Raw genomic sequence first — 26,677 nt, forward strand, 5'->3', positions numbered from 1 at the left:
TTACAGTTCCTTTAGTGCGATAAAGTGCAAATTATAATTTCTTATTGCTGTTTTTTTAAAATTAGGATGTATGCATACCTGGAAAAATGAATACCCCCTGTAGCAGGTATTCTCCGAGGGCTGCAGGCTGAACATTCTCACAGATGGGTCGTCGTCCGCGACGGCCCAGGAGATCGGAACTTTTTAGAAAAAACTAGAAGTTTGTAGAACGCTCTGTCGCGCGGGCTGAGCACACCACGCATGTGCGAACGGCTTCTTGCCTGCGACGCGAGCATGTCCCTTCAGTTGTATAAAAAGCAAAGTTGAAAACTAGGACAACTCCAAGGGGAGGACGGAGGGATTGTGAGAATATTCAGCCTGGTCTCCGTATCTCAAAAAAGATATAGTAGAATTGGAAAAGGTACAGCGAAGGGCGACGAAAATGATAGTGGGGATGGGACGACTTTCCTATGAAGAGAGGCTGAGAAGGCTAGGGCTTTTCAGCTTGGAGAAGAGACGGCTGAGGGGAGATATGATAGAAGTGTATAAAATAATGAGTGGAATGGATCGGGTGGATGTGAAGCGACTGTTCACGCTATCCAAAAATACTAGGACTAGAGGGCATGAGTTGAAGCTACAGTGTGGTAAATTTAAAACGAATCGGAGAAACTTTTTCTTCACCCAACGTGTAATTAGACTCTGGAATTCGTTGCCGGAGAACGTGGTACGGGCGGTTAGCTTGACGGAGTTTAAAAAGGGGTTAGATAGATTCCTAAAGGACAAGTCCATAGATCGCTATTAAATGGACTTGGAAAAATTCCGCATTTTTAGGTATAACTTGTCTGGAATGTTTTTACGTTTGGGGAGCGTGCCAGGTGCCCTTGACCTGGATTGGCCACTGTCGGTGACAGGATGCTGGGCTAGATGGACCTTTGGTCTTTCCCAGTATGGCACTACTTATGTACTTATGTACTTATGCTGTCCTCTGAGAACACCTGCTACAGGTATGTATCTTCATTTTCTCCGAGGACAAGCAGGCTGAATATTATCACAGATGGGGTATCCCTAGCCCCCAGGCTCACTCAAAACAAAGAACATTGGTCAATTGGGCCTCACAACGGCAAGGACATAACAAAGATTGACCTAAAAAGACAACTAAGTGAGAGTGCAGCATGGAACGGAACAGAAATGGGCCTAGGAAGGTGGAGTTGGATTCTAAACCCCGAACAAATTCTGCAGCACCGACTGCCCAAACCGACTGTCGCGTCGGGTATCCTGCTGAAGGCAGTAGTGAGATGTGAATGTGTGGACAGATGACCATGTTGCAGCATTGGAAATCTCTTCAATGGAGGCTGACTTCAAGTGAGCCACTGACGCAGCCATGGCTCTAACATTGAGCCATGACATGACCCTCCAGAGTCAGCCTAGCTTGGGCGTAAGTGAAGGAAATGCAATCTGTTAGCCAATTAGAGATGGTGCGTTTTCTGATGGCAACTCCCTTCCTGTTGGGATTAAAAGAAACAAACAACTGGGCGGACTGTCGATAGGGCTTTGTCCGGTCCACGTAAAAGGCCAATGCTCTCTTATAGTCCAAGGAGTGCAACTTGTCTTCACCAGGGCGGGTATGAGGACGGGGAAAAATGTTGGCAAGACAATTGACTGGTTCAGATGGAACTTCGACACCACCTTCGGCAAGAACTTAGGCTGCGTGCAGAGGACTACTCTGTTTTGATGAAATTTAAGGTAAGGAGCATGAATCACTAGAGCCTGAAGCTCACTGACCCTACGAGCTGAAGTAACAGCCTTCCAGGTCAAGTACTTCGGATGGCAGGAATTCAGTGGCTCAAAAGAAGCTTTCACCTCTCATGAAGCGAACCACTAAAGGCTGTCCAGAAATAGGCTGACCTTCTACATGTTGATGATAAGCACTAATTGCACTAAGATGAACCCTTATGGAGTTGGTCTTGAGACCAGACTCTGATAGGTGTAGAAGGTATTCAAGCAGGGTCTGTGTTGGACAAGAAAAAGGATCTAGGGCTCTGCTGTCACACCAGACGGCAAACCTCCTCCATTTGAAAGAATAACACTTTTTCGTGGAATCATTCCTGGAAGCAAGCAAGACTCGGAAGACACCCTCTGAAAGACCCAAGGAGGCAGCTTCTAAGCTCTCAACATCCAGGCCATGAGAGCAAGAGACTGGAGGTTGGGATGTAGAAGCGACCCCTCGTTCTGGGTGATGAGGGTCGGAAAACACTCCAATCTCCACGGTTCATGAGAAGACAACTCCAGAAGAAGAAGAAACCATATCTGACGGGGCCAAAAAGGAGCAATCAGGATCATGGTTCCGTGGTCTTGCTTGAGTTTCAGCAGAGTCTCCCTACTAGAGGTATGGGAGGATACGCATACAGAAGGCCTGTCCCCCAATGAAGGAGAAAAGCATCTGACGCTAGTCTGTGGTGGGCCTGAAGTCTGGAACAGAATTGAGGGACTTTGTGATTGAACTGAGTGGCAAAAAGGTCCATCGAGGGGGTGCCTCACTCTCGGAAGATCTGGTGGACTACCTTGACATTCAGGGACCACTCGTGAGGTTGCATAATCCTGCTCAATCTGTCGGCCAGACTGTTTTTTACACCTGCCAGATACGTGGCCTGGAGAAGCATGCCGTGATGGTGTGCCCAAAGCCACATCCTGATGGCTTCCTGACACAGAAGGTGAGATCCGGTGCCACCTGCTTGTTGATGTAATACATCGCAACCTGATTGTCTGTCTGAATTAAAATGATTTGGTTGGACAGCCGATCTCTGAACGCCTCGAGAGTGTTCCAGATCGCTCGTAATTCCAGGAGATTGATCTGAATATCCTTTTCCATCTACATGAGCTTCCCACCCCAGGAGGGATGCATCCGTCGTCAGTACGTTTTGCGGCTGAGAAATCTGGAATGGACATCCCAAGGTCAAATTGGATCGAATGGTCCACCACTGAAGAGATGTGCAAAACTCGGTGGAGAGATGGATTACATCCTCTAGATTCCCTGTGGCCTAACACCACTGAGAAGCCACGGTCCATTGAGCTTATCTCACATATAGGCGTGCCATGGGAGTTACATGAACTGTGGAGGCCATGTGTCCTAGAGTCTCAATGTCTGCTGAGCTGTGATCTGTTGAGTCGCTCGAGCCATGGACACAAGGGCCAGGAGATTGTCTGCCCTTGCCTGGGGAAGATAAGCTTGAGACGTCCATGTGTCCAACAGGGTTCCAATGAACTCCAATTTCTGTATAGGGACAAGATGGGACTTGGGATAATTGATTACAAACCCCAGTAGCTCCAGCAGTCGAATACTCATCCGCATGGACCCTAGCGCCTGCCTCCGAGGTCTTCACCAGCCAATCGTCGAGATAAGGGAACACATGCACTCCTAGTCTGCGTAGCGATGCTGCGACAACTGCCAAGCACTTTGTGAAGACCCTGGGCGCAAAAGAAAGGCCAAAGGGTAGCACACAGTACTGAAAGTGCCGAGTTTCCAAGCGAAAATGAAGATACTTCCTGTAAGTATCGAGATGTGGGTATAGGCATTCTTTAAGTCCAGAAAGCATAGCCAATCGTTTTCCTGAATCATGGGAAGAAGGGTGCCCAGGGAAACCATCCTGAACTTTTGCGACACGCCTTCTGCTGCCTGATCACCTGGTGAAAAGGCAGCAAAAGCTCCGGAGGAAGTGCTTCAACTAAACTGGACAGTTGCCTCACCGAGTTCCGCAAGTGGATGCTCGTGTAGAGCTGGTATGTTTGGATCTTGGCGGCGAGCATAGCGGCCTGATACGTTCTCCTCCCAAAAAAATCCAAGGTCCTAGACTCTCTGCCTGGGGGCGCCGAGGCATAGTCTCTAGTACTATTGGCTCTTCTAAGAGCAGAGTCCACCACCATGGAATCGTGAGGAAGTTGGGCCTTCACCATTACAGGCTCTCCATGGACTCTGTACTGGGACTCGGATTTTTTGGGGACCACTGGGTTAGAAAGAGGGCATGACCAATTTCCCTCAATGTAGGGAATGGAATGTCCTTAGACATTTCCCGAACAAAAGATGAAAAAGAGAGACTCTCAGGTGGAGACCTTCTACTCTCAATTGGCGGAGTAGGATCAGAGGGAAGCCCACACGACTCTTCCTCCGAAAAGTATCTGGGGTCCTCCTCCTCTTCCAACGAGCGCTCCTCATCAGTATTGGACAAAAGCTCCCTAAGAGCAGCCCGAACCTGAGCCTGTCTCGACGTTGAGGATCGACAACCTCGTGGGGGGTGTCGAGAAGTCGACCCCTGTCTGGACTCCGGCGAAGCTTCCTCCACCGACGTCGAGGGGGAATCGACCCGGGTGGCAGCCGACACCGGACGGGGACCTCCTCACAGGTAATGGCCCAGATGTCACCTCCGCAGTCGGTATGGAAGGTGCAAGCATCCCCGACACCGAGGCAGACTGGCGAAGCAAGCCTTCCAGATGCTCTGGAAGAAGGGCCCTGATGCGCTCGTCGAGAGCTTCCATCAGAAAAGGCTGGGGGGGCTGGTGCAGGAGTCAGTTGCAGAATTTGAGGGGGCTCGAGAGCCGGTACCAGGCTACCAGATGACCAACACATCGGCACCTCTTGAATGGAGGGTGAGCGGTCCTCCCGGCGCCGACGCTTCTTGGGTGCCGACTCCCGTGGCTCCACGGAGCTCTCGGTACCGTGTATGGAAGGAGATCGATGAAGGTGCTTCTTAGCTTTTGCTCGATGCCCGTCATCGAGACTCCTCATTACTGAAGAGGAGGACGTGGAATCCTCACGCCTCCTCAGGCCCGGGTCCGACGAAGGTCGGTCCCGGGGGGCCTGCATAGCAGTAAGCCTCAAGATAGGTGGAGACCCACTCGATGCCTCACTGCTCCCAGCGCATGAAGGTCTTTCGGCAGCCATTACCTGGACTCTCGGTGTCGCTGCTTCCCTCTACGTCGACGCCGATGTTGACGTCGAAGGACTGGACTGATCTGGAAAACGTTTCTCATGCTGAGCCTCCCCAGCCACTTGGGTCTGTTTTTTCATCAACAGGCACAGCTTACAGGCAGCTGGCAGCTGGTCAGGTCCAAGGCACTGTAGACACCATGCGTTGGGGTCGGTGCTAGAGATGGTCTGGTTGCAGCGAGTACAACGCTTGAAGCCGCTGGGAGTCTTCGATGACATGGGCGGGAAAACAGCGGCTGTGAAATTAAATGGCTCGATGGTGCCAAATAAAAAGGCAAAAAAAAAAAAAAAGAGAAAAAAAGACCTGGTCGAGCAGCCTAAGGACAGCCGTGACGGAAAACGAAAGGAAGCTTAAAAAGATGAAGAAAACCTAAAGATTAAGGGAAAGAGGGGCGTGGTTTTTTAATTTTTATTTTGATGAGTAAGAAATTGAAAAAGATAAAGGGGAAACAATAAACGTTTAACCAGGACTCCTGAGCTCGAAAAATGCAGCTGAATATGTGATTCTCTGATCGCGGATCAAAAGAAACTAAAGGGACACGCTCGCGTCGTGGGCAGCTGTTCGTGCATGCGTGGTGCGCTCAGCCCACGCAACAGAGCGTTCTACAGACTTCCAGTTTTTTTCTAAAAAGTTCCAGTCTCCTGGGCCGTCGCGGACGATGACCCATCTGTGATAATATTCAGCCTGCTTGTCCTCGGAGAAACAAAGTTACTTAACAGTAGCACGTTTTCTCCGAGGACAGCAGGATGAATATTCTTACTCTTGGGTGACGTCATCTGATGGAGTCTGCATGGGTATGCTCCCCAACAAATATTCCAGAAGGTTTTGGAAGCAACTCGCCAACATGCTCATGTCTTCCTGCCTGTTGACATTGCAAGGGACCACTAATGGACAGCTGATAGAACGCAACTCTAAAGGGAAGGTGGGCAGGTGAGTAAGAATATTTATTTTGCTGTCCTCAGGAAACATCTGCTACAGGTAAGTAATTGTTTTCTCCAAGAACAAACAAGATGTAAATATTCTTAACCTTGGAACACCCTAGATATCAGGCAGCCTTAAACAAAAATAGGGATAACAACCAGGCCTGAAACACGTGAGGCCTAGGAATATTCTAACAAACATATAATGTACGAGAATTTTGCTGCTGCTACCTTTTTTTAATTAGGTATCCAGGAGCAGAAACAAAAAAAGGGCATGGAAGTAGTGATGGATTCTAGACCCCAGATTCTGAAGGACTTTCTGACCAAACAATCACATGTGGAGTCCTGTTCCAAACAGTAGTGATGTGAATATATGGAATGAAGTCCACTTGGCAGCTGTGCAAATTTCCTCTATGGAGGATGATTTCAAGTGGACTACCAAAGCAGCTATGCTCTGATATAATGGTTCATACATGATCCTCAAGAGTCAATCCAGACTGGGCATAAATAAAAGAAATGCAATATGCAGATCTTATCCTATTTGAGTCAAAATAAACAAAGTTGGGTGGGCTTTAGCCCACTCCAGATAGAAGGCCAAAGCTCTCTTGCAGTCCAGAGTGTGCAGTGCTCTTTCACCTAATGGGCAAGTGGTTTGGTGAAAATGGTTGGCAGAACAATTGACTGATTAAGATGGAATCCTGACAAAGTAACTTAGGATGCATGCACAAAACCACTCTGTTGCTGTAAAACTTCATGTAAGGTACATCAGTTGCTAGAGCCTGGAGCTCACTGACCAGCACCAAAAATACAATCTTCCATGTCGGGTATCTAGATTGTAAGCTCTTTGAGCAGGGACTGTCTTTTTGTGTATGGTGTACAGCGCTGCATATGCCTTGTAGCGCTATAGAAATAAGTAGTAGTAGTAGTATTTCAGATGACAGGTATCGAGCAGCTCAAAAGAAGCTTTCAGCAGCTGGATTAAAGCCACATTGAGATCTCATCACAACATAGGGGGTTTGATGGGAGGCTTTAATAGAAGCAAACCCCGCAAGAAGCAAACAGCTAAAGGCTGAGCAGACAAGAGTTTGCCTTCTGCTCAATAATGTAAGCACAAGTGCACTCAGGTAAACCTTTACTGAACTGGTCTTAGGACCTGACTGGCAAGTGCAGAAGCAAATCTTACCACATTGTAGTAAATAGGTCCCATAGTTAATTACCTGCCAAAATGATGTCTTATAGTATTCATTAATGGTCACTGAATAGCGCTTTACTAGGATAATTGCCCAGCAGTTTTGCCATCAATCTGCATCTAGTTTTGCTGAAAGTGGTGAGGATACTTCATCTGTTAATTACAAATACTAATGAAAAGTGGTGCCTTATTTTACATGTGAAATCACTATTGTCATATCAAATTATGGTGAATTTAGTCATTATACATTATCCCCCCAGATTCTATATATGGTGCTTTTAGTTCCGATTGTAAATTTGGGTGCGAGCCCAGTTTGCGTGTGCAACTTAATTGAATGAGCCAATCAGCGCCGATAATTGGGCAATAACAAGCAATTATTGGCACTAAACTGACAGTAATTAGAATTTACACACACATCCTTTTAGGTGTATTCTATGAAGAGGCGTGCGTAAATTCTAGTGCATGGACCTGAAAAGGAGAAGCATGGCTGGGTCTGAAGCATTCCTGCAATTTTTGTGCGTTGTTATAGAATTAGGGGGATCTGCCAGCAGGTTTTCATTGGTGTAAATGGCCGTGCCTAAATGTAGTTGTGGCTCCCAGCACTAAACATTATTCTATAAATTGCGTCTAACTTTAAGCATTTTTTTTAGGTGCCATCTAGTCCTATGGAGCTCACTTTCGAAACAGAAAAACATCTAAAAAATGGCATAAAGTGGCAAATGGATTTTTAAAAAAAATACTTTTTCTATGCAGTTATTCTAAACCTCAAGGGGCGGGACTAGGGTGAGTTTATTATTTGGACATATTCTGCTATAATGGAACATTGTAAAAAAGTCCAGATCAAAAAACAGAACTTTTTTGCTAGACCTGTTTCAATAACGACTAAATGCCAAAAAGGTGCAAAAACTGACCGGATAACCATTGGAGGGATAAAGGCATAATGCCCCTCTTAATCCCCCAGTGGTCACTGACCCCTTCTCACCCCCTAAGAGCTGAAAGTGACAGTACGTCAGGCTCTAGAGAGTTGCACGGGGACAGAAATCTTACCCATCCCCGCCCGTCCCTGCTGGAATCTTACCCGTCCCCACCCATCCCCACTGGAATCTTACCCATCCCCATCCATCCCCGCAAAAATGTAACCCATCCCAACCCATCCCCGTAAGAATTTAACCCATCCCCGCAAGAATTTAACCCATCCCCACCCATCACTGTAAGAATTTAATGGCACATAAAAGAAAATTCCAGTCAGCTCCCTCAGTCTCTCTCTGGATCTGAGCCACAACACTGTAGGCAAGGAAGGAATGGAAGCTGAAACTTGGAACACTCTGGTGTGCACATGTAAGATCTGTCTCTGATTTACTGGCACTGTGTGTAGAGAGGTCACCACATGCACGCGCCAGTAGGTCAGGTGACATCTGATGCTCATGCCTGTGTCAGAGCTGAGGTCTGCTCATCAGCCCAGGAGCAAAGAAGATTAATTGTAACATAGTAAGTGACAGCAAATAAAGACCTGAATGGTCCCATCCAGCCTGCCCAATAGTCACACTCATTATCAATTCATGATTAAATCAATGAGTGTGATATTATATACTTGATTATGGTCTTTCTTTTGTGTTTCTGGAACATAGACCATAGAAGCCCACTCCAGTCTATGCGTCTTCTCATTTGTGGGACAGATCGTAAAAATCTGTCCAGAACTGTCCTTATGTTCCAGCCACTGAAGTTGCTGTCTAAGCCCTTTCCAGCCCATCCTAAACCATATATTACACACAGACCATACAAGTCTGCCCGGTATTGGCCCTAGTTAATCATAGCTAGAGTCGCCATCTAAGCATTACTTCACACATCCACATACATGCAGCCATTTAAGGTTTGTTTTTTTTATAACTTCCATTTTCTATTTAGAGATCCTCTGTGTTCATCCCAAGCCTTTTTGAATTCCATCATCATTTGTGTCTCTACCACCTCCTTAATGGAAAATTTTCCACATTTGTGCTGTTAAAGCGAGGAGGAGGAGGAGACAGCACTCAAAGAACTTGGTACTCGGTAGATGAGAGGCTGGTGCAGGTGTAGCTTACACTTCCAAGGGAACCCTGCAGAACTGCTTCCGTCCCTGTGGGAACCCCACAGAACTGCTTCCGTCCCTGCGGGAATCCCGTTCCCGTGCAGCTCTCTACTCTATAACAGCTGCAGATATAATGTCCATTCCTCTTACAGCAGCAAGCAGGTCCCTAGAGTAGCCTAGTGGCTGGTGCAGTGGACTGTAGCGGAGACACAGGCCCATATCCCCACTCTAACTGGTACACTTGTGGCGGAAAGTGTGAGGACCCCCCCAAAACTCCAAATGAACCAACATATAGGCAACACCTGCAGGCATGAGGACTATTGTAATGCTGTCCAGTTGGGTACAGTTCATTTTTTGCTATTCCTGGAGGGCTCACCATACAAGATAAGGGGGCTATGATATGATGGGTACCTGGGATCTTATATGTGAAGTTCACTGCAGTACCCCCTAGCCTGGCACACTGCTCTGCTATGGGATGGGATGTGTAGCCAGTCTAGTAAGACTGCTGGCCCCCAGACATCTCAACCGCTTGATTTTGTGCATTTTTCCCTTGGATATTTTTTGTTTGAAAATGGCCCTTAAAGAAAGTTGCACTGAGCACAAAAAATCTAAACCAAAAAGATAAGACGTTTTTCTGGTTCAAAAATGACCATGTTTGGCACTGTATTTTTGGACTTTTTTGCAAAACATTCAAAATCGTGGATGTCATATCGAAAATGCCCCTCTATGGTTCCTAATTACTAAACTGAACTGAGGTTTTGCAGTTATCATGCAGTAAATGGCAAAATAAATGCATGGTAACTACTGGGAGCATTTCTGGCATTTTAAAGAGGGCTACCATGCACAAAAAAGTCAATACTGCATTAACTTCATGGCAGATAATGGACAATCCAGTTAGTTACACTTCTGGAGGTGTATTAACTTTTAACATGGTAAAAAACAAAGCAATTAACACATTGTAACTACTCATTCCAAGCTGTAAAATGCTAATCTCCACATTAGCAGATATGCATGCCACAGCTAATGCAGCTTAGTAAATAAGCCTCTATACAAACTGTAGTAATCAAGAAGAACATAAAGCTCAGCTCTAAATGAATTTTAAATATTATGACTTATCTTCTTTTTAATCCTGTTCTGGTGTTTTGTTCCTATTCTGGAAGCTACATAGCTAGAAGTTGGGATGACACTGTTCCATGAGCAATGCACTGGTTTTTGAAAAATATATAAACAATGATTATCCATTCTTACTTTGTCTGTCCAATACGGTGTACTCTGCCAATGGCCTGAAGTTCATGTGCTGGGTTCAATATGGGCTCAACTAACAGAACATGAGTTGCCTCGATTATGTTCAATCCATTGGAACCAGTGTGCAGGGGTAGCAACAAAATATTGATATTAGGATCATATTTAAACGCACAGAGATTCTCCTGAAAGAAAAAATGAACATCATAAATTCTGCCAGCATTATGTAAAAGATGATACCTGTTATGCATTTACTGCTCACTGTGGTTAAACATAAGTAGTGTATCTCACCTGCTTTTGTCTAAATTAATTGGCATATTTTAGACAGGTGGCCATGCCCACTTCCAGTCCCAAACAGCAAATCAGAATCAAGGACACAGTCAAGCCCGTCTCACCCCTTGATGACATCAGCAGATATGACATTGTTGCCAAGCTTTTTGTGAAGAAATACTTTCTTATGTTAAACTCTTGTGTATAGGCCTACTAGTATACCCTAGACACTGCTGGAAAGTGTCACTTTTCAGTTATAACCAAGACACAATTTTCCCCGGAGGCCAATGAGAAGATGACAGATTTAGGAATCTGAAGCCAAAGTACTGGGCTCATTTTAGCACTTTGTTTCCACAGTGATTTACCAGGGCAAGAAAAGGACTAGAATTTAAGTAGGAATACAAGGATGACTGAAGATAAAACATATCTTTCAGCTGCACAATGGGTTTGCATGATACTTTTTCTCTTGTTCACAATTTTTAAACTCTGCTAAGCTAACTGCTTTTAATACATTCTCTGGCAATTAAATAAGAACATAAAAGTTGCCATACTGCGACAGACCAAAGGTCCATCAAACCCAATATCCTGTTTCCAAAAGTGGCCAATCCAGGTCACAAGTAAATGGCAAGATCTCAGAACAGTAAAACAGATTTTATGTTGCTTATCCTAGAAATAAACAGTGAATTTTCTCAAGTCCATCTTAATAATGGCTTATGGACTTTTCTTTTAGGAAATTATCCAGTAATCTAATATCAAGTCGTATTAGTCATCTAATATCAACCTGCCCTGTCATTTTAATCTTCATGAAGGTAAAATACCACACTATCCAGTTGTAACAAAATCTAATTTTCATACCTGAAATTTATTGATTCCATTGATCTGTGCATATACCATGTTGTTGTCCTGGAGAGCTTTTCCAATTATATCTAGCACATCCTGCCACTAAAGCAAATAAAATAATAAATCAATATTATATACAGCATTAATATAATTTTTGTCATTGGAGAAATACTGAAGCTCTGAGCTCTTACATTCAGTAGTAAAACAATCTGTTATATGCCCAGTTAATGCATAACACAAACATTAAAGAAATAAGAATCTATAGAAGCTTTAATTACAGTTTCCTGAAAATGGATGTTTTCAGACAATCATCTTGTTTCAGAATCATGTTGGGATGAAAGGGTACAGCCAAATAAGCTATGTCTGGACTGTTTTCTCTTCTTGTAGAATGCCACACTGCAAGAAATATTGCATTCTGCAGTTTCAAGTTACATTTCTGAGAATATTTGCATCAAGGTAAGGTAAAGATAGCCCCCTGTATGCAAGCACCAAGTTGTGAACGAGCTATTTTTTTTTTTTTGGGGGGGGGGGAACTGCCTCTTCCTAGACAGACTATTAGTGGAGTGGTTTGCCATTGCCTTCCCTGTTTTAAAAATAAAATCTTTAAAGGCAAGTATTGCTTATGCCCAGTGGAGAAAAAAAATGGGATTTTAGGAAATTAAGAAATCAAGCAAGCATTGTTTTTAACACAAGTAGGCATGGCCTGTATCAATTAAAAACTAACACAGAAATTATTTGGATCAGAAAACTAAGAACTGTTTACAGTCAGATGGCAAGATCACTTACATAACTTCTCAGCCTGTGCTTCCAAGACTTTCCTCTGTTCACTGACTCCACGTTTGCGTTAAACTAAGGAAATACATCTTTCAAACAGATTCTGTTTGAAAGATGTATCACTTAACTACTCATTTTTGAAAACCAAGAGCATGAAAAGTCTAGCTTCCTGATGACAGTAATCAGATCCTTTCCAGATGTAGAGATGCCATTAGTACTGTAATTCCATTAAATATAATAATTTCTGTATTTTAGATGGATAATATTTAGTGTACCGTTGAAAAGACTAAGGCTTTGGCACCAGGATCCTGGATCTGGATTTTCATAAGAGTCCTGACCACAGCTTCTACTTTGGTGGAATGGCTTCCCTAGTTATAAGGAAAAGAAAAAAAAACAGGCTAGCATTAGAATAGAAAAATTCAATTAAGTGTAAAACAAGAAAAATTACATTTTATAAATTGCCAATGTTGCTACTTTATATCCAAAATATTCAGCAGGGTAAAAAAAAAAATACACGGATATGGAACTAGAGGATGGCATGTGGTTTTGACCGTATGGAAATCAACGAAGCAGAACAGTAGTAAAATCAAACAAGGTTTATTAAAAAAAATAACATCTAGAATATACTGCCCGACACAGGCCGTGTTTCGCCCAGCAGGGCTACGTCAAGGGCTATAAAAATCAAATAAAATATAAAACCTAATTAATAACAAATACCTAAATAGATAAAACTAATATCAGCTGATAATTTACATACACCATTACATAAACAAACAAAAACATATATGTATGATTCATATATAAATATCAAACACAATATAGACATCTCAATCAAATTACACTAAATTAATAAATAAAACATAACACATACTTTATATATATATATATATATATATATATATATATATATATATATATATATATATATCCATTGATAAAACATAGAATACGAGACAAATTTATATTAAGACATAAAAAGCAAATAGATAAAACATCTATTTTAAAAAAACTAGCTTCACAAAACAATAGATAAAAACATAAAATCAATTTTTCAAAAAAACTAATTTTACAAAAGCCAGTATGTCGAATTCTGTAGAAATGTACATATGATTTACAAACACTATAAGGAGTGATAGTCATTAACAAGCCGTCTCTTTCATAAATTAAATAAATGAAACCACATATCTATACATTTAAAAGCAAGGGCGGATGCGGTTCCTTTGCACAAGAGTGGAAGTACGGAAGAGGTTGGGAATTACAGATCTGTCAGTCTGACCTCGGTGGTGAGTAAGCTAATGGAAACGCTTCTAAAGAGGAGGATTGTGAGATTTCTTGAACTACATAGAATGCGGGACCCGAGGCAGCATGGCTTCACTAGTGGCAGGTCGTGCCAGATGAATCTGACTGTCTTCTTCAACTGGGTGACCAAACAGTTGGATGTGAGAGAGGCGCGTGATGTGGTATACTTGCATTTCAGCAAAGCCTTTGACACGGTTCCGCACAGGTGACTGATAAATAAATTGAGGGCCCTCAGTATGGGACCTAGAGTAACTGATTGGGTTAAAAATTGGTTGAATGGTAGGAGACAGAGGGTGGTGGTAAATGGAGCTTGCTCTGAAGAAAAGGATGTCGTCAGTGGAGTACTGCAGGAATCAGTCCTAGGGCTGGCTCTTTTTAACGTCTTTGTGAGCGATATTGCGGAAGGGCTGTCTGGTAAGGTTTGTCTCTTTGCGGATGATACTAAACTCTGAAACAGGGTGGACACCCTGGAGGGTGTGAATGACATGAGGAAGGACCTAGCGAAGCTAGAGAATGGACCGATATTTGGCAACTAAGGTTTAATCCCAAAAAATGCAGGGTCATGTGCTTGGCTCGCAAAAATCCAAGGGAACGGTATAGTAAAGGGGGTGAAGTGCTTCAGTGTGTGAAGGAAGAGCGGGACTTGGGGTTGATTGTGTCTGATGACCTTAAAGCTTTCAAACAGGTAGAAAAAGCAACGGCCAAAGCAGAAGGATGCTTGGGTGCATAAAGAGAGGCATGATCAGAAAAAGGAGGTGATAGTGCCCTTGTTTAAGTCTCTGGTGAGGCCTCATTTGGAGTACTGCATGCAGTTCTGGAGACCGCACCTACGGAAGGATATAAACAGGATGGAGTCGGTCCAGAGGGCGGCTATGAAATTAGTATGCAGTCTTGAATGCAAAAATGATAGGGACAGGCTTATGAACCTCAACATGTATACGCTTGGAGAGAGGAGACATGATAGAAACAGGAAGAGAGCCTTTTTCAAATGAAGGAGAGATCTGGAATGAGGGGGCATACGACAAAGTTAAGAGGGAATAGGCTTAAGAGTAACCTAAGGAAGTATTATTTCACAGAAAGGGTGGTGGAGGCGTGGAATGGCCTCCCGGTGGAGGTGGTGGAGTCTAGGACTGTTCCAGAATTTAAAAAGGCATGGGATAAGCATGTGGGATCACTTAGGAACAGGAAGAATTAGGGGTTACAGAGGATGGGCAAACTGGATGGGTCATATGGCCTTTATCTGCCATCATGTTTCTATGTTTCTAAAAGATAGGACACCTACTTATTTATTGATCCTTACTATAAGCAAATTCTCAGAAATGTGTGTACCGGTAATATTTACTAAAATAAAACGACATAATAGTAAAGGTCCATCAAAGTAAAAAACCTGCAGAAATATATACATATATAAATTAAAAATAAATAAATAAATAAAAAATAAATTATAAAAAGAAACATAAAAGTAAAAAAGAATAAAAATACAATAAAACTTACAAGTTAGATGTAAAAAAAACAGCCTAAACCATGTAGTAGCCTAGAAAGAACAAGATAAAAAGATACAAGGTACAAACATAAAACAATACAGCAAACTAGGGCACAAAAGTGAAATGAAACAACATAATTACGTTACGTCACACGAGGGCGGGACACAGGCAGAGAAGGAAGGTCGACGGCAGCTCAGCTGATCTGCCCTGCTGCGTTCCGGCAAATGGATGTAAGTTCAGTAGCGGAGAGAGGGCCTGGGCTGGGTGGAGGGCTGGCGGCGGCGACTCCGGGGGAGGGGGAGGGGGCGGTAGCGGCGACCTCGCGCGGGGGGGGGGGGGGGGCAGCGTCAACCTCCGAAAACCCCAATACCAGCCCGTTTTAATGGGCTCAACAGCTAGTAGAATATAAAAAACATCTGTCTGTTGTAGCAAACTAATTAAAAAGCCAAATAAAAAAATGAAAAATACAAAAAAACAAAAGCAAAGAGAAAAAAATATTTATATATTTCATATATAAACTAGCCAGGAAGTGTGTAAAAATAATGTATCAAAAATTGCATACTAAAAAATAGTGGTAAATAAAATATACATCAATAAAAAGTGGAGATGTCCTATCAATGCCAATGTATTCAAAGAAAAACAGAAAGATCTGTCTCCATGTTTAAACTGTTAGGATGTACTGTCTTCAAATCAAAAATGAATTGCTGTTCTTTATGAAATAAGTGGATGTCTATAGGTCCCCCTCTCCATGTACGTCTACGAACAAATAGTACACAGAAACGATACTCTTCAAATTTATGTCCCAAAGAGATTGAGTGCTCAGCCAATGGTTTATCTAAAAGATTGCGTTTTAATGCACTCTTATGCTCTATCACCCTGACATTGAATTTTCTTTTAGTCTTACCTATATATACCAGACCACAAGGGCATACAGCAGCATAAACAACATTAGTGGTTTTATAGTTAGAGAAATGGTTTAAGTATATTTTATTTATTTATTTTGCATTTTAAGATACATTATATTCAATAAAGAATAATAACAAGAAATATAGAAAATAATCACAGTAGAATTAAATAAAAAGAAAAAGTATACACTTCCATTGTCCACAGTTAAATAGGAAATTATCCAAGAATCTGGAAATACAAATATCAAGCTATAACCAAGCTCTTAAATATCTATTAAATCAAAGACTGCGCTATACCCTGTAGACTCACTCCAAAATGCTATACAGTGTTACATTCGGTTCTAAATTTTCACAATAATACTCTCCTTACTTTTTAGAAAAACATCCAACTGATTGGGTTCAAAAAATTGATAATATTTTGTATGAAGTAGAATCCTACAAACACAAGGAAACTTCAAAAGAAAATTTGCACCTAGGGCAATAACCCTTGGGCGGAGAGCTAGAAATAATTTACGTCGTTTTTGGGTTTCCCTAGATAAATCTGGGAAAACCCTTACTTTTGAACCTAAAAATAAAGAATTTAAATGTCTTAAGGAAAGCTTGAGTACTGGTATATTTTCTTATCTAAAGATGTAATACAAAAAACCTTTGTCCTCATATTGACTGAACATACTGAACATGATCCACATGGGTAATGTCCAATCGGTAGATTCTTTAGTGGAGTGGTATAATTAGGTAATGCTGATGGAACAAGCATATCTTTAAGGTTCTTTTCACGTTTGTATGCAACAATTAACTCTTTGTTGTTAAAAGGGGCTTAGAAAACAGGCCCTAGGGTAGCTGGGAGTATCTATATTAAAGGACAGTGAGATGATACAATTGTCTACACCCTTAAAAGGAGCTGGATCTGTGGCTCAGGCAACTGTTGTCAGGATAACTTTAACCAGACATATTCAGAGGCACAACTTAACTTTTGTTAGTTATGCAGAGAACAAAGCCACTTAATTTCAACCAGATATTGAGATTTTGAACACCAGTCCCTATAGATATAGTGACTATACTTATTTTATTGTATTATGTACTTATTGTATTATTTTTGCTGTAAACTGCTTTGGGTTAAATTTCCATCGAGGAAAGCAGTTTATAAATTTAGCATAACAACACTGTCCCCTTCGTCTTACAGATCTTGGTTCAGTTTTCCTATTCAAAGGGACTGAATGGGCTTGGAAATGCCACATTGGGGGTGTGCCCAGATTCTGGGGAGGGAGAAAGGGGAGCAATAAACTACTGTTATAGTGGTAACAAAGTAGCAATAGTCACTTGTGCCATTTACGAAGCCCTTCTAGGGAAGGCTAGTTAAGGGAGTGTAAATTAAAAACATCTCTTTGTATACTGACTGGAAAATCAATATTACATCTTCATCAGGACAGATCAGAGACATTTGCTATTTTTCAAGTATGGACCAGTTTGTCTAAAAACAAAAAAAACCTTCACAAATTCAGAGCCAAGATCATCACCCATACAAAGCAGTAGACATCCTGTCAATCTCCATCATCCTCCATCATCAAGCTGGCTCTCTGCTCCCCTCCAATTGCTCATCTCCCTCTAGACTTTCTCTGGAGGTTTGCTTGTGGTGCCACCTTCTGAACAGCTATTCTTCTATCTTCTAGTACCACATAGTTCACAATAAATTTGAACTGTATGGTATGATGCTTTCTCAGTCTTCTGAGAATACAATGGGATTTTTGGCAGCACATAGCTCCAAATCATTGAAAAATAATGGTACATATAATAAACAGATGGCATAATTCATTCCTACTTTTCTTTCCTTGAGTCCTACCAGACTAGTCCAGAATCAACAGGCTGTGCCCATCAATCAGCAGATGACAAAAGACCAATTGCTCAGAAGCTCTGCCCTATAAAGGGTGCTTTACAGCCCTTGTTCAACAGTTTTTCAATAACAAAGAAATGAGAACAACTTCCCTTATTTTGTCCTTTAAATGAAGGAATCCAGGATTTTAGTTAAAGTCAAGAAAACAAGCAGCAAAATACCAAAATATATTTTCACCAGAAAAAGCAACAAACAGAATACTGGGAGAGAAGGCTGGACTCAAGGAAAGAAAATTAGCAGGCAGGAAAAATTTTGCCTTTCTTATTATCCTCATCAGATCAGTCTAGAACTAATGGGATATAACAATGCACCAACCCCCAGGGAACCCCAATAGTTATCCTTTCAGTAAAGCAAGGGTACTCACCTGTAGCAGATGTTCTCCGAGGATAGATGCCAGGTCTTCACACAAGTGGGTGACATCCAGTGATGAAGCACCGGTGTGGATGATTCCCAGCATTCCTAGTACTTTAAGAAGCCTTTGGTAGGCCTGAACCACGGATGCATGAGTGCCATCCCGAATTGCGCAAAAGCATAAAGAATGCAACACCTAGGGGATGTGGGAGGGATTGTGATAAAACTTGGCCTCCTGTTCTTGGAGAACACCTGCTACAGGCGAGTAACTTGGCTTTCTCCAAGATCAAGCCATGGCATTCTCAAAATTGGTAATCCCTAGCTACCAGGCTCAACAAAAAACAACAAAGGACAATGAGGACTTGAATTGGCAAGGCCAACTAGTAACAAATCAACCTGAATTTATTTACAGTCTTGTTTTGAGGAAGCATGGTTCCATACACATTATAAAGCATGGTTAAAAGGTGATGTGAAGTGAAGTGAAAGAGGCTATTACAGCCAAAAGAATGGAAAAAAGACCCAAATAAAAAAAATAAGAAACAACATAATCACTGGCAAGTGACATGCAAAACATTGATAAAGAAGGCTAAAAGAGAATATGAAGAGAAACTTGCTGCAGAGACAAAAACCCAGGTAACAACTTTTTCAGGTACATCAGAAGCACAAAGCCTGAGAAAGAATCCGTGGGACAGTCAGATCATGAAGGAGCAAAAAGGGTACTAAGGGAGGACAAGGCACAGTGGAGAGACTGAATGAATTCTTTGCTTCAGTCTTTACTGAAGAAGATGTAAAAGATCTACCTGTACCAGAAATAGTTTTTCAAAGGTGATGATGCAGAGGAACTGGAAGAAATCACAGTGAACCTGGAAGGTGTACTGAGCTAAACTGACAAATTAAAAAGTAGCAAATCACCTGGACTGGATGGCATGCATCCAAGGGTACTGAACTCAAAACATGAAAATGCTGATATGCTGTTAGTAATCTGTAACAAGCCATTAAAATCACCCATAGTACCTGAAGATTGGAGGGTGGCCAATGTGACACCGATTTTTATAAAGGGTTCCAGGGATCATCCATGAAATCAGACCAGTAAGCCTGATGTCAGTGCCAGGTAAAATAGTGGAAACTATTAAACAGAATAAAATTACAGAACACATAGATAAACATGGTTTAATGGGACAGAGTCAGCATGGGTTCAGCCAAGGTAAGTTTTGCCTCACCAATTTGCTTCATTTCTTTGAAGGTGTGAATAAACATTTTATTATATTTATTTGTTACATTTGTATCCCACATTTTCCCACCTATTTGCAGGCTCAATGTGGCTTACAGAGTACCGTAATGGCGTTCGCCAGTTCCGGTATGAACAAATACAAGGTGTTATTGCGTTAGAAAAGGCTTCATATATGGTTGATATAATGGGGAACTTAGGGAGGAAGGGGGAATTGGTTGTGTCTGATATGATCTTTAATTTTGTTGTATTGCAGGTAGTCAGTTTTTGTTGTTGGATCGGTGGGATATGCCTTCCCGGTTTGTTTTTAGTTCTTTACGGAAATAGAGGTGGTCGTATGTTGTTTTTACTATTTTTGGCAGATCGTTCCATAGTTGTGCGCTTAAATAGGAAAAGCTGGATGCATACGTTGATTTGTATTTGAGGCCTTTGCTGCTTGGTTAGTGAAGACTTAGGTATGTTTGTGCTGATCTTGTGTTTCTGGTTGGTAGGTCTATGAGGTCTGTCATGTAGGCCGGGGCATTGCCGTAGATAATTTTATGAACCAGGGTGCAGATTTTGAAGGTAATACGTTCTTTGATTAGGAGCCAATGCAGTTTTGAGGGGTTTGGTGCTTTCAAAACAAGTTTTTCCAAATATAAGCCTGGCTGCAGTATTTTGAGCGGTCTGAAGTTTCTTTATAATTTGTTCATTGCAACCCGCATAAATTCCATTGCAGTAGTCTGCATGGCTCAGTACCATTGATTGTATCAGGTTTGGGAATGTTTCCCTCGGGAAGAATGGCCTCACACGTTTGAGTTTCCACATTGAGTGGAACATTTTCTTTATGGTAGATTTCGCTTGATTCTCTAGTGAGAGGTTCCAGTCGATTGTTACTCAATTGTCAGGCTGTCTGCGATAGGAAGGGTATAACCTGGGGTGTTTATGTTTGTGGGTTTATATGTGTTGTATTGGTGTCCATCGACTTAGTGCACGCCTTCTCTCTTTGGACCCTTTTTGAGGCCACAAACACTGGCACAAACAACAGAGCACCACCGTTCAATTCCTATACACCAAACTGAGCAGGTAAAAGGAGTGGCCTAGTGGATAGGGTGGTGGACTTTGGTCCTGGGGAACTGAGGAACTGAGTTCAATTCCCACTTCAGGCACAGGCAGCTCCTTGTGACTCTGGGCACGTCACTTAACCCTCCATTGCCCCATGTAAGCCGCATTGAGCCTGCCATGAGTGGGAAAGCGCGGGGTACAAATGTAATAAAAAAAATAAAATAAAAGATTGCAAAGTTGGGGATTTGTTAACGCTGGAGGGGAGAAAGAGCAGCTGGGCCCAGGAGCACAAGCTAACAGTGATTGCTCCTGAGCACAGCATCACGTGGTTCCCTGTAATTCCAATTCCTAAATAGTGTTCCGTGGTGATCTGGGAAATTACAGACCGGTAAGCCTGATGCAAGGTAAAATAGTGGAAACTATTATTTAAAAAAACAAAACAAAAGAAAACGGAACACAGAGATAAAAATGGTTTAATGGGACAGAGGGTAGGGTTCATTGGCCATTTTTCTCAATGGAGCAGGGTGAATAGTGGAATGCCATAGGGATCTGTTCTGGGACCGGTGCTGTTTAATATATTTATAAATGATCTGGCATCAGAATGAGTGAAGTGATTAAATTTGCAGATAACACATGCAGACTGTGAAAAATTGAAGGAAGATCTTAGATAATTGGAAGACTGTGCATTCAAATGGCAGATGAAATTTAATGTGGACAAATACAAAGAGATGCACATTGGGAAGAACAATCCAAATCATAGTTACCTGACTCTAGGGTCTACCTTGGGGGTCAGCACACAAGAAAAAGATCTAGGTGTCATTGTAAGCAATATGCTACCCAGTGTGCGGTGGCGGCAAAAAAAGCAAACAGGATGCTAGGAATTATTAGGAAAAGGATGGTAAATAAGACTAATACTATATATAATGCCTCTGTACTGCTCCATGGTGCAACCTCACCTTGAATACTACATTCATTTCTGGTTGTCGTATTTAAAAAAAGATACAACAGAATTAGAAAAGGTACAAAGAAGAGCAGCCAAAATGATAAAAGAGTTGGAACTCCGTTTGTATGAGGAAAAGCTAAAGAGGTTAGGGCTCCTCAGTTTGGAAAATAGATGGCTGAGGGGAGATATGATTGATGTCTACAAGATCCTGAGTGGTGTAGAATGAGTAGAAGGGAATCAATTTTCAAAAAGTTCAAAGACTAGGGGACACTCAATGAAGTTACGTGGAAATACTTTCAAAACAAATAGTTAAACTATGGAACTCTTTGCCAAAGGATGTGCTAACAGTGATTAGTGGAATGTTCATACTATTTGGGTTTCTGCCAGGTACTTTTGACCTAGATTGGCCACTGTTGGAAATAGGATACTGGGCTAGATGGACCAGTAGTCTGACCCAGTATGGCTATTCTTATGGACAACTCCAGTAGTACAGGGAATCACATCTACCTCAGCCAATAAGGGGTGATTAGGAACGTGGTGCACAAATCCTTCTTGAGTTTCAGCAGTCTGCCCTATTAGAAGTATTAGAGGATTCAAATTCAGAAGACCCTCCCCTCCCAACTGAGGAAGGCGGCATCCGATGCTTGCCTGTCATGGGACCTGAGTCTAGAGCAATACTGAGGGACCCTTGTTGAGATGAGTGGCAAAAAGATCTTCCAAAGGAGTTCCCCACTCTTGGAAGATCTTGCAGGCCAATGTCCACACTGAGAGATCACTCATGTGGTTGTATTACCCTGCTCAGTTTGTCCACCAGACTGTTGCCTTTCCCTGCCAGATATGTGGCTCGGAGCCCAATGCAGTTGCTGGTGGCCCAGTTCCACATTCTGACCACCTCCTGACACAAGGGGTAGGAACCCATACTTCCCCCACCCCCCGCATGTTGGTCTCCAGTTTATGATCTGTATATCTTTCAGAGGTACTGAATTTAATAAAGGCTCACCTAGATTGCAAGAAGAAATAAAAAGCAGGAATAGAAACTGGAGCAGAAGGAATTAACATGGCTGTTTCTATGGTGTCTGTGATGGGAAGTTGCCCTACATTAAGAGCACTAGAAACCTCCTCCAGAGACGCTTTCTGTGCGGGGAAGTTGTCCTGCAACATTAAAAGCACTAGAAACCTCCTCAAGAGACAAAGTGCTCTCAGAAACAGAAGTTCGTCATTGTGAAGGGCTCCCCCCACATTTTGAATGATCCATTGTTCCTGTATGACAAAAAATGTACTGATCTGAGTATCCCTGGTGGCTGGCTTAATAGGAACAATGATTGGCACACTCTGCCAGGGCCTCCATGCCTTGCTGTGTTCCTGCCTGCACTCAACTAAAAATAAATAAAAAAACACCCTGGTCAGCAATCATCATGTCACTCCTGACGGAAACCATACCAGCCTGTCAATGTCAGTAACCACTGAAGTGTGCGGCAAAGGCAGCTGGCAGAGTAAAAACTGAAGCAGTCAGGAAAATGAAACTACTGATGACTTGGTCTCCCCTTTTTTTTTTTTTTGAGTCTTTTTTAAGTACTTAACTGGTCACCAGTTCTCCAACTAGCTCAAGAGCTAGCTACACCAGACCAGACAAACTGCACAGTCAGCCCTTCTCCATCTGCTGGAGAAGAGAGAAACCTGGTGAGCCTAGGTTGCATAGAGAGGCATTTTCGACCGGGGACGCCCATTTCTGAGGACGGCACCGCGAAGGGGCGGGGCCGACCGTATTATCGAATGAGATGAGCGTCCATCTTTCGTTTCGATAATACGGTTGGGGGGCGCCCAAATCTCAACATTTAGTTCAACATTAAAGATGGTCGACCTAAATGCTGAGATCACCGGATTTAGAGATGGGCGCCCTCGGTTTTCACCAATAATGGAAACCGATGGTGCCCATCTCAAAAACGAACAAATTCAAGGCATTTGGTCGTGGGAGGGGCCAGGATTCGTTGTGCCCTGGTCCCCCTCACATGCCAGGGCACCAACCGGGAACCCTAGGGGGCACTACAGTGGAATTCGCAAATTGGTCCCAGGTGCACAGCTCCCTTACCTTGGGTGCTGAGCCCCCCAACCCCCCCAAAACCCACTCCCCACAACTATACACCACTACCATAGCCCTAAGGGGTGAAGGGGGGCACCTACATGTGGGTACAGTGGGTTTCGGGTGGGATTTGAAGGGCTCCCATTTTCCACCACAAGTGTAACAGGTAGGGGGGAGATGGGCCTGGGTCCGCCTGCCTGAAGTCCACTGCACCCACTAAAACTGCTCCAGGGATCTGTATACTGCTGCGATGGACCTGAGTATGACATTTGAGGCTGGCATAGAGGATGGCAAAAAAAGTATTTAAAGTTGTTTTTTTGAGGGTGGGAGGGGGTTAGTGACCACTGGGGGAGTCAGAGGAGGTGATCCCCGATCCCTCCGGTGGTCATCTGGCCAAGTTCGGGCACTTTTTTGGGACTTGGACCTGAAAAAAAGGACCAAATAAAGTGGACCAAATTCTCACCAGGGGATGCCCTTCTTTTTCCATTATCGGCCGAGGGCGCCCATCTCTTAAGCACGCCTCGACACGCCCCTGTCCCGCCTTCGCTACCCTTCCGACACACCCCCAGGAACTTTGGCCGTCCCGGCGACGGAAAGCAGTTGGGACGCCCAAAATCGGCTTTCAATTATGCCGATTTGGGCGCTCCTGAGAGAAGGACGCCCATCTCCCGATTTGTGTCGAAAGATGGGCGCTCTTCTCTTTCGAAAATGAGCTGGATACTGTCCTTCATAGGGCAATGTTTGAAAGCAACTGGTCTCAATTGCCATCTGCAGATTTGACGGGCACAACCCACTGGTCCCGGACTGGTCTGAAGATAAGAAATAAATATATTGAATTCAGAGCTGTATGCCTTACTATTCAGAATCACATTTGTAGGTAGCCATAATTTGGGATTCTGAGTTAATGATAAAAATACCACCAATGGCAAAAAATGAAAGTAAGTATTTTATTAGATGAACACTGAAAGAAAAATCACCACTCCCTTTAGTACTCCCCTCCCCTGGCTTGCCTTGTATTCTCCACCCAATTTTTTGTGCTTATTCTCCATCAATGACTCCTACATGACACAAATATGCATATTTGATTCTACTGAAAAAAGTACCCAAAATACTACCAACATACACTGATTTTTTTTGTACCCTCAAAGAACTCCTACTCCTAAACTTACAATTTATAACACCTAAAACAGAGCCCTAACCATACTCAACAAACAAGGATCACACCACACAGTAAGCATGTAAGGTCAGTAACCAGCTCTGCACTTTCTTCTCAATGAGGTCATTAAATTTCAAGGACAATTCAAATGCTTTCGAATCAAAAATAGGCAGGAAATTACATAGAGTTATCATCAGCCATTATAATCTGTGTTTATCCAACTTCTTGTCATATGTTTTAATACTTGGTGCTGATGATCAATAAAATACAACAATTGTATTTCTTCTCTGTTATGGCGACGCCATAACAGATCTTTGTAAGCCACATTGAGCCTGCAAATAGGTGGGAAAATGTGGGATACAAGTGCAATAAATAAATAAATAAAAAAATAAATAAATGATATCATTTCCTGAATCTTTCAAGACTTCTCTCAAAGTACCCAACTTTTGACTTTGGCTTACAAGAGAGGGCAAACTGAGGGTAGAGAAGGTACCAAAGCCTGCTGCCTGGCATTTTATCAAAGCCCTATAAATTAATGAGAGCTTCATTTGGAACTCAGAGAGGCACATCAATGAGAAACATATTCATTTCCATATAATCCACCAGCTTCCAACTCATGGTCAAATTAGCATTTGCAATAGTAGGAGGCACCTCATGCTTGAAAAAAAGAAAGTTGAATAAGACATTCGGTCTAGATTCAGCATGAAATCTCATTTGATTGTCAATATGAAACTATTCATGTGGCAATGAATACCACTTCTCTTGCAATGCCCCTCTAAAGGGAATGTGCATGTATCTTACCTTAACAAGAATGTCTTTCTCCTGATTTGCAGTCTCAGTGGTGAAGACATAGGATATTTCCTTGTGTGAAGTCGTCTGTCGACAGATGGCACATTTTAATGGCACTTCTGCGCATGCCCCACACTGTACTGGTCAATAACTAATGGCTATACACTCATTGCAGAAGCAATGTCCACAAGTCAGCACAGCCCACTAAAGAGAAAAAAAGGGATATTTGAGGAAAAACTATTTGACAGCTACACCAGGTAATAATTTACAACACAAGCAATTAGTGCCAAGTTGTCCTTGTGACACTACTGGCAATCTGGTTTTCAGAATTTCTACTATAATAGGAACGAGATATCCTACTATATAAATGAAGAGTGACCGACTCTGTACGTGCCGTTGAAATCAGCCGGGAGCCGTCGCTCGCCAAAACACGGGCCGGCCCGCCTGCTTCCAGAGGCGGCGGAAGAGCCCGTAGTAGCGGGGGGGAGCACAGACCCTACGGCCGCCCCTCCCTCTCCGATACGCCTGCTTCATCTTCTTCGCTTTGTTGGGGCGGCTGGTGGAGGCCATGAGGAGCCGGACGCCCCCCTGAGCCGCCGATCTGGGCTAGGAGGAGGCGCACCTCCTCCGGGCTCCACCAGTGGCCTGTGGGCATCTTCGGTGCGCCCGTGTCTTGCTCGCTGGAGGAAGAGGACTAAGCCCGGCATACTAGCGCGGGCAGCATTCGGTCGGCGAGCAACGACGGGCCGGCCTCCAGCTTATCACCGCTTCCAGCCTTCCACAGACCAGGAAGAGTCCAGCTGCCGAGTCCCCGAACTCACTCTCACACACTCTCAACTACATTTCAGAAATAAAAATCTTGCCCGTTGACACTCACTCTCTCTGTGTCTCTCTCTTTCACACACACACTTCTTGCCCTGGAAATCGGAGGGAGGGGAGGCCCTAGAACTCGAAGGGAGGAGGGGAGGCCCTGGAACTCGGAGGGAGGGAGAGCCCTGGAACTCAGAGGGAGGGAAGGGAGGCTCTGTAAATCGCAGGGAGGGAGGAGGGGAGGACCTAGAACGCAGAGGGAGGGAGAGAGGAGGGAGGGAGCCTAGAACTGGGAGAGAGGGAGGGAGGGAGCCTAGAACTGGGAGGGAGCCTAGAACTGGGAGGGAGGGAGCCTAGAACTGGGAGGGAGGGAGGCAGGTAGGGAGGGGGTCTGGAACTCGGAGGGACCCTGGATGCAGACACCATCTGAACCAAC

The 26,677-nt window shown here is 43.2% G+C and overlaps 1 protein-coding gene across 1 annotated transcript in view; it reads right to left on the minus strand.

Annotated features, from left to right (window-relative positions):
* SHPRH (SNF2 histone linker PHD RING helicase) overlaps positions 1-26,677 on the minus strand; it is a 331,612-nt gene that overhangs the window by 26,100 nt on the left and 278,835 nt on the right. Inside the window, 4 exon segments of the mRNA XM_030194974.1 lie at positions 10,384-10,562; positions 11,503-11,589; positions 12,537-12,629; positions 25,444-25,635. Of these exon segments, the coding sequence (XP_030050834.1) occupies positions 10,384-10,562; positions 11,503-11,589; positions 12,537-12,629; positions 25,444-25,635 (551 nt within the window).

Source organism: Microcaecilia unicolor, chromosome 3 (assembly GCF_901765095.1).
Source record: "Microcaecilia unicolor chromosome 3, aMicUni1.1, whole genome shotgun sequence".
NCBI lineage: Eukaryota > Metazoa > Chordata > Amphibia > Gymnophiona > Siphonopidae > Microcaecilia > Microcaecilia unicolor.